We start from the raw sequence: 11,197 nt of genomic DNA, 5'->3' as shown, positions 1-11,197 counted from the left end.
CGACAGGGGCCAAACGCACTGCAAACAAAAAACGTGGTGCAAATGGAAAAAACGCGCTGCAAGAAACAAAAACAAATGCATCATCATTAAATGCGCTGCAAATGGAGAAACGATGCAAAGCACAAAACGACGCATACCAAGAAAACACCTGCAAAAGAAAAACGCTGCATAAAAAGTCACCACAACGGAAGTGCTCCAAACCTGCAGGGGGCGCTCTCAGTGTAACAGCTCAATGGAGAGACACACCGGCTGGAGAGAGACAGGTACTCCTTATGAGAGAGACGGAAAACGACTATAAATTACAGCGGGAACAAATTATTGTTACGGTAATGTGGCTTTTATTTTATTATATTCATGTATTGTGTTTATAAATAATATAAATATCGCTGTACAACGCGGTACTTCACGTGCCGGTTATTTTATTGTATTTCACACCAGACTTTACAAGGCGATACATTAGCATGTCGATTAGCTTGTTTGCTAATAGCGATCAAATAAGAATAAGATAAGATAAAAAGATTAGAGATTGATACAAAACACCTGTTTTAATAGTACAGTCTTCTATACTTAAACCCTTTCCTTTTCTTTCCCCTTGCAGATGTACTGTCCATTTTGTGGATCTGCGCTTACAGCTTCACCTGCCTTTTGCCGTGCGTGTGGCAAAAACGTCACTTTTTTAAAAACGCGTCCAGGAGGAGACGCCTGCAACTCACGCACATATTGATGTTGCACAACCTTCCACCAGTCAAGGTAAACAGATTCATGATTTTGTGACAAAAATTATCAGAAGGGAGCCTGAGAGGTTCAGATCTTGTTCTTGTATATACAAAAAACACTTTTCTCTTCACTACCCTGGATTAGTAACTGGCATTAGAGGTATATTGAAATGCCCTGCAGAAAGTAATTTTATATGAACATAACTATGAACTCAGTAAGAGCATTGAATCAGTATGTAATTCCTATGTGTTTTTTTTTTAGCAGGAAGCATAGAAACATTTCTGAGGTTTAGGGCAGTTAAAGACAGGGAGAGAAAGTCATTCTTTTCAAAGAAACGTCAGGCCTCTCAGAGTGAAAAGCAACAGAAACCAGTGAAGGTATGATATGTTGTTTACATAGGGTGTTGCATAGGCTGTTCAGATTTGGCTGTCAGTGCAGATCTACACCTTGTTAAGTGACATATCATATTGATTTGTCATGTTGTATTTCTGTTTTATTTACTGTCATTTGTTATTTTGCAGATTTATGTTGGAGTTATGAGGTTGACAGGTGACTCCTTAAAACCTGTAAGAGGGAAATCACTGCCTCTGGACATTCAGCCTCACTGGTCATCAGAGCAGCTATTGGCTGCTGCTGTTAAAAAACACATGGATTTTAACCAGGACATGCAAGATGTTGTCCATGTTTTGTTGTACCCTGATGGCAGACAAGTGAGAAACATCCCAGGAACAAATGACCCTTTCACTGTTCAGAAGTACAAGGAGGCAATTGGGAAGGCCTACCAGAGGATAACACTCTACATTTGCACTGCAGAGGATTTTGAAACCAGTTGTAAGTGTTCCATTTTGTATTAATTCATGGTTTCCTATTGGTATCTTATCTGTGCAGGATAAAGTCTGCAAATTATTCAGAACATTATAGTCATTTTTGTTTAAATGCCTTTTTTGAAGGCTATACTGGACAGTCTTCTAGTGAAGATGACAGTGTTGTCCATGTGAACCTGCCATCTGTGGAAAGTGAACTCTCTGACACTGTGGTGAGTGTATATATGTAAAAGACATAGCAAATTTGCCTATTGCCAGGTACATTACCATTTAACTATCAGTTAAGTTATAAAATTACATTTAATCTAATGTGTTATATCTGTATATTTATATTATGTGCTGCACGCAGGTCTGGGACACTCCAGATAATGTGAGCACCCCAAAAACAGACAACATTTTGCAGGGGTAAAAATTGCCTTAGTCAAGTGATGTTTTTCTTCATAAACAATTAGGAAGATTAATTATTTATTTGTTATTCACAGACCCTCCAGATGCCAACAACCAGAATCTCATCAAGTAAGATTATATCCAATAGTATTGATTGTCTAACATAAAATTGTGAAATAGCAGTAAATAATTTTGGAAATTAATTTAGTCATCCTAAGTCCTTTGTATCTATCCTTTTATGGCTTGCATTAGTTCTAAGCAGGTAACAGTGCTAAATGATTAACTTAAAAAATGTATTATTTTTAAATAGGATGGACAGCAATCAACTCCCCAGGATCAGTTAAGATCTTCACAGAATCTGAATACCTGGTATAGGTAAGCTGGTGGACAGTTACAACCTTAACATTTTTGGTTAGTGTGTGTATGTGTTAAATGAAGAACATAATACATTAGCGTATGCCCTGCAATTCCTTCACATTTTTTATACTTCTATGCTTTCTTTCTTGGAATATCCAACTATTTATTGACATTCATTTTTACTGCTATATTGCAACATTACAAAAAACTTACTAAAGACCAGTCAATCTACATTTCTCAACCAGCTACCCCAATTCACACCCAAAGTCAAAATAACATTAGAACTCCAACAAATATTTTTAAATTTTCTGGGAAGTGTAAGAAATGTACTATGTATATAGGTATTGTTGACTGACTGGAATCAATGAACTTTTTCCCTGCAGCAACTACACCACCATGTATGCACCTATAGTAGTTGACAGTGAGTCTGAGACAGATGACCACATAGACTACCCTGCAGAACAGTATGATATATTACTAGTTAGTACCTCATTGTTATTGTTGGCTCATATATTGGAACTCATGTACTGATATTCTCTTGCAGTCCGCAGGTTTTGAACCTGACTGCTGAAGACATTGTTTCAGACCTGGCCTCCAAGATTACCAACACTTCATACAGCAGGTTCAACATAAACAGGGCAAATATATGGGATGGAGCAATCAGAGGCTTCAAGCGACCATCTTATGACCCATCACATGAAATTTTGGTTAAATTCACTGATGATGAGGGGCGAGCAGAGGATGCAGTGGACACTGGTGGTCCCAAACGAGAGTTCCTCACCCTGCTGATGGACTGCCTTAGATCAAGGAGAATATTTGATGGTCCAGACGATAGGAAATTTCTCACGTTTGACTGTGCAGGTAAACATCTTATTGTTTCAGACTTAAATTACAGGTACATTGCATTTCTGAAAATTCATACTGAAAATTCAACATCTGGTTTTAGCTCTACACTTGGGTTCAGTGAAATTAACTTTGGTATGCATTTTCATGTGAACTCAAAAATGATTTTAATAGTGGACTAATGGATGGTAAAATGTTAACAGCTGCCAGAGATGATGATGAGTATTTTCATGTTGGGAGGATGATCGCTACATCCATAGTCCATGGTGGTCCAGGCCCTCGATTCTTGTCAGAAATGCTATACGACCACCTCACGGGAAAATCAACAGCTGATTTTGAGGCAAGGATTGAGGACATCACCGATGACACCATGAGAGCTTCCTTGCTTGAGGTTTGTGGTCAAATCAAGAAAGCTCACAAATTTGACTAATTGATCCCCTGAATTCCATTTTTAAAACCGGTTTAAAAACTCGGTTCTCAGGTATTGTTCCATCTTTTTAAAAACATGGAATAGTGAATACTTGTAATCTAACAACCCAACCATTTGTGTAGTAAAAGCCAGTTTGCACCATCTCAGAACATTATCTGAATTAAGCCCCTCCTTCCTATTTTATGACATAGACCAGGATTTTCAAATTGGGTAAATGTGAGCCTCCTCCTCCTCCTTAGAGTAGGTAAAGACAGGTAGTATCACTGAACATCAGTAGCCTGACACCAGTCCTGGTTCAGTGCTAGCTTAGTCCTAGTTTAGTCCTCCTGATTCAGTCCTGGGTTCAGTCCTGATTTAGTTTGTGTGTGTCGCGTCTCTCCCAGTGGCTCTTTGGCACCTCCCAGGGGAGGCAGGTCTCACCTATTGAAAACTGCTGGCATAGACAATATAAAATTGTGTGATTTCTTTCCATCTTTATCTTTCAGTATGGGAAGTTAGTGGCATTTCACTTAAATGTATGGTTATTGTCTTGCAGATATCCAGTGCAGCAACACTGGTTGAACTGCATGCAGTGATCGACAAACATTCAAGTCTGTTGCAGATGGCTGGTTGTCTTCAGTATCCAAAAGTTGTATTGGACAAGAAGATAATAATGAAAGACTTCATGCAGTGGTACTTCATTTACCGCAACCATTTCTCAATTCAAAGGTTGTTTTTTTTTTTTGCATATTCATTGATTAAATGAATTTAATTAGTTATAAGTTGTAAAGTCTTATGTTAATTATTAACTGCCAAGTAATTAGTATGCTTAAAGGAATAGTTAAACATTTTGGCACCGATAAAAGGTAATGTACGTATCTCTATGTTTATAGGGATTATGGCAGTAGTCCAATTTGTTGAACTATCCCTTCTGATACTGCTATTGTTCTAAACATTTGTGTTTTTTGCTCTGTTGATGTTTTGTAGGTTCAAGGATGGGCTTTCAACACTTAACATGATTCATGCTTTGGAGCAGCATGCATCTATATTCAAGACATTTATGTGCTCAAGTGTGGAGCAGCTGACATCCACAATACTGGAAAATCTTTTTGAGGTTCAACTCAGTGAACAAGGCACCACAAGACGCCAAGAAGAAACCAAAGTATTAGCATTCTGGAGAGACTATCTCCTTGATACAGAAGGTTTATTATGTTTCTCTCATCTTGTATGAATAACAACTTTAATAAAACACATTTTAAGAACATGATCAATAATGCTTTTTTTTTTCCTCCCAAGATAAACAAAAACAGGACTCTCCCTCCCTGACATCCTGATGTTCGCCACAGGACTCTGTTCTCTGCCCCCATCTGGGATTAAGCCAAGACCAAAGTTGGTGTTTCAAAGGGTGTCTCGCTTCCCATGCAGCAGAACCTGTGCAAACACCATGGAAATTCCATTGTCAACAACTTATGAAGAGTTTCAAAAGGACATGGACTTTGGAATACAAAACTCTCCTGGTTTTGGACTGTACTAATTTTTTTATTGTATAACTGATAGGTTGACCTTTAGTGTCTGAAGTTCAACAGTTATTACCTGTATTAGTGATGTTACAACTCAGCCATGTTCTTCAATCTAATATAAAGTTCCACACAGGTCTCCCAGGTCATTGGCTGCATTAGACCACTCTGTCTTTGTAGATCCTCAAAGTGTGACTGGAGATGACGATCTCCACATGAACTGTGTGTTGCCTCAATCTGAAATGGCCCCAGTTCCTCCAGTGAAACCGGAAACCCACAGTCAGTTCCACCAAACCTGGGAGTAAAAATATGTTACGTGTAGCTTGGACTCAACTAGCTGAGCGCAAGACTGTTACCATATGCAATACTATTAAGTGCAAGGGTTTTTCACATCTTTTCTTAATGTACTTCACTTCACACCTGTTGCTCTTTGTTATTATATTGTGATGTGTGGGTTACTGTATCCAAGTAATTTCCCTTGTGGATCAGTAAAGTTTGTCTAGGTCTATTGTTACATTTTATCCAGTTATTTCAATTAAGGTAATAAATAAATACATAAATGAATAACCTGTGAGGTAGGCTGTACATGACCTCTGGTTTCCCAGATGGACAACGAGACTGTTTAGCAGGTCTTATTGTATGAGTGTTCCACTTTTTTCTGCATTCATCAAGGTCATGTTGTAGCATATCCATAAATGCAAATCGCAGGAGGCATGTGTGCTCATGACTGCTGTTAAAGAGATTTCGCTCTCTCAAATCATTCATAAGGTCCATCCAAAATTGAGACCTGAAAACACAAGCTGGAATTAGGGCAATGCATTTCAGGGAATGTTTTTGGATTCTAATGCAATTGAAAATGTTTTAATTTGTTGTTCAAAAAAAGCAAGAAACTTTCAAGGACCACAATGGTCTATTTTCTATGTGTTTTAAAGACTATTTTAGAAATGTGCTTCTAGCATGTAAAACACTTAAAGAAATCCATAATAACACCTTTGTTTGCGAAAATAAGACCACCAGCTTTCAATTCTTTGGTTTGCCATTGAAGAGCCATACAAATGACTAGCAGCCCCAGCATAGTCGTCAGTGTGAGATGATCTTAAGGCACACTGAATTGCTGCCATTGTGCCATTTTCAGTGCCACAGTCAGTACGAAGTCGCATTGGAATGATTCCATATTCTGTCAGGCAGTTCATGTAATTCTGGGCAATGACCACTGGGTCATTGTTGCTTGCTCCACATTTCAACCACAGCACCTTTCGCGAGTATCCATCTATGCAGCCACTGATTCCAAAAACCGTATGGTTTCAACTTATCGTATCCATCCACATGCCACACATGGTTCGGTCCATCAGAAGTGTAAACTCGCTTAACAAATCTTCTGCTTGCACGATGTTGAATTCCTTGTGGATCCAGTTCTCTCATCAGGGCCATAACATCATCCCTCCTAACTGTCAGCGAGTATTTTAGGCGCAATGTCTGCCACATTGAACGGTAGCCATAGTGTTGCCCTGGACCCTTTAACTCCTCCTGTATGGCCCCACAAACACTGGCAAGAGTAGAGTAGTTCTTTTGTCTGAACAAAGACAGCATATTCAGCTTCCTCTTCAAGGAGCGAAGGCTCATGTGCACATTGTGTTTTAGAAGCTAAAAAATCCAAAATCTCCGCATTGCTGTAGCTCTCATTAAAATATCTTCTTATTAGGTCATCTGTGAGGACATCTGATGCTGACCCTATAAACATAAAGTGGGATAAAGGCAGACATTTTATTAGAATTATCACAAGCCAAATATACATGAATGCATTTTACATGAAAAAGTGGCATTAACATCATTGATCATATCAATGTTATTTAAAAAACTGGATATGAGTCCACTTACCGTCTGCATATTCTGCTAAAAAAATGCACACTGGAGCCACATGAGCCACAGGACATTGGTACATCGGTAGTTCCCAGATCGTGTCCGCAGTAAGGACAAAACATATTGGCCTGGAAAAAGACGATAGATCAGTATAAACTAGAAAACTGAAATCAGAAACGTGATAAGTAACGTCACTGATATGGGTATTTATACACTACCTCTTAATATACACAAACAGCGGAGATCATAAGTGTATAAGTTAACTGCTGGCATAATAAGCATAATACTTAATGTGCAGCGTTGTATCGTATGGAAGACTGCGATAAGATGGCTTTTAAATGTACTATTAAAACGGGTGTTTTATCAATCTCTAATCTTTTTATCTTATCTTATTCTTATTTGATCGCTATTAGCAAACAAGCTAATCGACATGCTAATGTATCGCCTTGTAAAGTCTGGTGTGAAATACAATAAAATAACCGGCACGTGAAGTACCGCGTTGTACAGCGATATTTATATTATTTATAAACACAATACATGAATATAATAAAATAAAAGCCACATTACCGTAACAATAATTTGTTCCCGCTGTAATTTATAGTCGTTTTCCGTCTCTCTCATAAGGAGTACCTGTCTCTCTCCAGCCGGTGTGTCTTCTCCATTGAGCTGTTACACTGAGAGCGCCCCCTGCAGGTTTGGAGCACTTCCGTTGTGGTGACTTTTTATGCAGCGTTTTTCTTTTGCAGGTGTTTTCTTGGTATGCGTCGTTTTGTGCTTTGCATCGTTTCTCCATTTGCAGCGCATTTAATGATGATGCATTTGTTTTTGTTTCTTGCAGCGCGTTTTTTCCATTTGCACCACGTTTTTTGTTTGCAGTGCGTTTGGCCCCTGTCGGCCACCGTACATTTGCACTACCAGACAACATAATTTTAGAGTTCAGCTAACAGCTAACATAAGTGAGTTCCTTTTAATATAGTTTTATAATAATCTCTTGGATACTGTAGTATACATACGGATACTATTAGGATACAGTTACGATTTGCTTCTTTCGCTGATTTTTTTATTATTATTATTTTTTTTAAGGTTAACATGTTTCGGCGGTCAAGATTATCGATTAGGCCTAATGTGGGTACCATTGGAAGAACAGCTGGTGCACACCAGGAGCTCCCTTTATCAAATAAGGACACCGATAACACCAACAGTCAAGCTGAGTCTCCTGTTTCTGTGACTGACACCAAATCTGCTCATGCCCAGAATGAGTCAACTCCAGGGTTAGTAGCTTATATTTAATTTTCTGATTTAAACCCAGGGATCACAATGTTTTCACTTATATTGTTTCTCTGTCTACTTATCTATTTAAGAGATTCAAATGACCAAAGTGGAGATGGTTCGTGTTCATCTGCAATTCACAGGAGAAAGAGGTTTTCTGTCAAGCCTAAAGTAGTACCAGGTCGCCCATCTGCTCTTCCTCGAACTCCCAAGTGTCCAGTCAAACCAGTGCTTCCTCTTGTCAAGAGTCCAGCACCAGTCATTGACAAAGCAGCAGCTACAATTGAAACTAACTCTACTACACCTGATCAAGAAATATTGTCCCCAAAGGAATGCATATTGTTCAAGACTGATACTATTTCACCAGCTGAAGACTCAAGCAAAGATGTACACCAGCCCGTTGACACTGGAAAAATACAGCCATGCAGCCAAGTGAAAGAAATATCTCCCAAAGCTTCAGTCCCTCCATCTATACCTGATAGAGAAACAACTGAAATATCAGAGAAAGCCAAAACTCTTGTGTCTAAAACTGATCTTACATCATCTTCACAACAGTTTTCTCTGAGTCAGCTCCTCAATGATAAATCTGATTTGGTAAGACTGGAAAAGGCACGGAAACTCAGACAATTGCTAAAAGAAGAGATGCTGAAAGGGGTAAGTTCAAAATGTTTCACAGTATCCCATTTGTCATTTTATATTCTATATTAATACCTGTATTTTTTTAAACTTTAAGAAATCAAAAAAGTCCAAGCCACGTGCAAAGGAACATGGTTTAGATCCATCCAAAATGACTATGCGAGACCTTATCCATTATCTCCCAACATCCAATCCCATGTCGTAAGTTTCTTTATCAAACAATCAATAGTCTATCTTAGAATCAATAATGTATCTTTGTATTTCTGTTGTATTTCTCTCTCAAAATACAGATCGACCTTAGAAGGCTCTCAACAGGAAAATGAGGCTGTCACTCCACAATCACCTGAAAGAGAGTTGTACGTAGCTAAATATTTTCTTCTGCTTTATTCAGTATAATTCTGACAGCAGAAATACACAATCATGGTGCCAAAATTAATGCTGAATGCCGAATGCTGAATGTCACTAGTTAATTTAAATTGTTTTTTTTTTTTCTTCCTAGATCACCAGACAACAGAGCACAGAAACCAGAAGTTCAACCAGATCTGCGTAGTCCTGATCAGGTGGAAACAACAGCAACCACTTCAACTGCAGAAGCGCAGGAGGATGATGAGGAGGGGGAAGCTGAGGATGAAGATACACTAATGGTCCCTCAAGTCAAAGTAGCAGAAGATGGCACGCTTATTATTGACGAGGAAAGGTTTGTAGGACATTTTATAGGTTTTGTCAAATTTGTATGTAAATAAAAAAATTAAAAAATTTGTTTGCGGTAGCCTGACTGTGGAAGTCCAAAGGATGAAGGGGCCAAATACAATTCAGGATCGAGATCCTATTTTTGAACGAGGCTCCACAACAACTTATTCAAGCTTCAGGAAAGGGACCCACACCAAGCCCTGGTCTACTGAAGGTTATATTCCAAACCATTGTTAAGTGTTCTGTGTATGAAGGACGTTCACATTTTTTTTTCTTTTATAGAGACTGACATGTTCTTCTTGGCCATCAGCATGGTGGGCACCGATTTTACGATGATCTGTCAGCTATTTCCTCACAGAGCTCGATCAGAAATTAAGGTAAGTATGTGAACATGGGTTGTGTGTTTATAATAGTATTAACTTATTAACTCAATACTTTTGTTTTCTTTTTTTTTAAGAACAAATTTAAGAAGGAGGAGCGGCATAATGCCTGGAGGATTGACAAAGCTTTTAGTAGGTTATGAAATTAATAAAATCCTTGCTTTAAAATGAACATTTATATATCCATATCATTATTTGGAGTTTGTATAAAGGCAGTCTGCATGTTTCTGTAGGGGAGAGGCGTAGACTGGATTTGGAGTACTTTACGAAATTGCTGGAGAAGATTCTTGAATTTCAGGAAAGTAAAAAGAAACTTAAGTCAGTATCTCAGAAAAAACAAACTCCTAAAAAACGTAAAAGAAAACCAAAAGGTGAGATACATTATTTGAATATTATGTTGTTTCATTTATTTATTTATTTATCAACATGATTTTCTGGTCACTACAAAGGTAAAAAAGCTACTTCCAATATGAGTGATGTGGAGGAGGAAACAGAAGATGAAATGTCCAATGAGGAGCAGGAAGGGGAGAAGGAAAACCTCTGTAATGAGGAAACGCCAGCCTCCAAGCTCAAATGCAAAAGAAAAGATGAAGATGACCATTTGTCAGATCCACAAAATGACAAAAAGAAAAGTAAAGGGAAAAAGAAAAATGTGCCAGGTGAAACAGGACAAAAAACACTCTTTGATCTTGTCTCTTGTTATTGTTTCGAGTTTAACCTCTTGGTCACTTGCAGATTTTGAAGAAATTGTTCTTCCAGAAGATGAGTAAGTGCATGTTACTGTGATGGTGTGTAGTTATACTTATTTTATATTATATTGTGATGTCCTAAATTCTGTTCAATATATCAGATGTGAAAAGACTGAAAAAATTGATTCTGCCAAGAATACAGAAGCAAAATCAAGGAAACCAGGAAAAGCACTCAATCCTATTGGTCATCAGGGTCAACCCAGCATCGGACCCAAGTCTAAAGCTACAGTTTCTGAAGGAGAGGGCACTAGTGAAGAAATGGTAGAAGTCCAGGTGGGGCCTTATTCCTTTTATCTGTATGCATTTATATTGTATTGTCTTTTATCACTAAACAATATTTGTTTAGATTAATAAAGAGACCTGTTCATCACAAAAATCTACAGAGAGAATGTCAGACAATGATTCTTCAGATCAAGAGACTACTGTGCTGATAGCAAGACCAACTAGGTATGTGTTGTAGTCTTATTTTAGAATTTTCTGGTCATAAACTCATTGCTGGCTTTTGCAGATCTGGGAGAATTTCCAAACCTGTACAAGTCCTAAATTACCCAGCCAAAGA

General features: G+C 38.1%; 4 protein-coding genes across 4 annotated transcripts in view; 3 read left to right on the top strand and 1 right to left on the bottom strand.

The window, feature by feature from the left end:
* Positions 1 to 3,310, top strand: part of LOC129408230 (uncharacterized) — a 17,910-nt gene extending 14,600 nt beyond the window's left edge. The window contains exons 3-10 of the mRNA XM_055151317.1: positions 599 to 750; positions 1,239 to 1,548; positions 1,668 to 1,753; positions 1,891 to 1,946; positions 2,024 to 2,057; positions 2,239 to 2,303; positions 2,669 to 2,749; positions 2,830 to 3,310. Coding sequence (XP_055007292.1) covers positions 599 to 750; positions 1,239 to 1,548; positions 1,668 to 1,753; positions 1,891 to 1,946; positions 2,024 to 2,057; positions 2,239 to 2,303; positions 2,669 to 2,749; positions 2,830 to 3,310 — 1,265 coding nt within the window. The remainder of the gene's footprint in view (positions 1 to 598; positions 751 to 1,238; positions 1,549 to 1,667; positions 1,754 to 1,890; positions 1,947 to 2,023; positions 2,058 to 2,238; positions 2,304 to 2,668; positions 2,750 to 2,829) is intronic.
* Positions 3,311 to 3,358: 48 nt separating this feature from the next.
* On the top strand, positions 3,359 to 5,071 carry LOC129408229 (G2/M phase-specific E3 ubiquitin-protein ligase-like). Its single transcript, XM_055151316.1, has 4 exons — positions 3,359 to 3,519; positions 4,094 to 4,230; positions 4,525 to 4,739; positions 4,884 to 5,071. The coding sequence occupies exons 1-4, from the start codon at positions 3,370 to 3,372 to the stop codon at positions 5,069 to 5,071; spliced, it is 690 nt and encodes a 229-aa protein (XP_055007291.1). The 5' UTR covers positions 3,359 to 3,369.
* On the bottom strand, positions 5,002 to 6,996 carry LOC129408228 (uncharacterized). The gene is made up of 4 exons (XM_055151315.1): positions 6,933 to 6,996; positions 6,045 to 6,324; positions 5,623 to 5,841; positions 5,002 to 5,349 (listed from the first exon to the last, which is right to left on the bottom strand). Exons 1-4 carry the CDS (start codon positions 6,994 to 6,996, stop codon positions 5,145 to 5,147), a joined length of 768 nt encoding a protein of 255 aa, XP_055007290.1. The 3' UTR covers positions 5,002 to 5,144.
* A 1,005-nt stretch (positions 6,997 to 8,001) lies between these two features.
* On the top strand, positions 8,002 to 11,193 carry LOC110157485 (transcription factor TFIIIB component B'' homolog; the record flags this gene model as incomplete). The annotated part of the gene is made up of 14 exons (XM_055151318.1): positions 8,002 to 8,185; positions 8,276 to 8,837; positions 8,917 to 9,020; positions 9,110 to 9,175; positions 9,319 to 9,516; positions 9,590 to 9,723; positions 9,792 to 9,886; positions 9,967 to 10,021; positions 10,123 to 10,260; positions 10,339 to 10,548; positions 10,625 to 10,655; positions 10,740 to 10,911; positions 10,985 to 11,085; positions 11,147 to 11,193. Coding segments are annotated over exons 1-14 (2,095 nt in total), but the record flags the coding sequence as incomplete, so codon positions are not given.
* Positions 11,194 to 11,197: the final 4 nt, after the last annotated feature.

Source organism: Boleophthalmus pectinirostris, unplaced genomic scaffold, assembly GCF_026225935.1.
Source record: "Boleophthalmus pectinirostris isolate CB_2022bp ecotype Guang Dong unplaced genomic scaffold, ASM2622593v1 HiC_scaffold_157, whole genome shotgun sequence".
In the NCBI taxonomy this organism is placed as follows: domain Eukaryota; kingdom Metazoa; phylum Chordata; class Actinopteri; order Gobiiformes; family Gobiidae; genus Boleophthalmus; species Boleophthalmus pectinirostris.
Note: the sequence above shows the minus strand (reverse complement) of the source record. Positions and strands in the feature narration are given on the sequence as shown.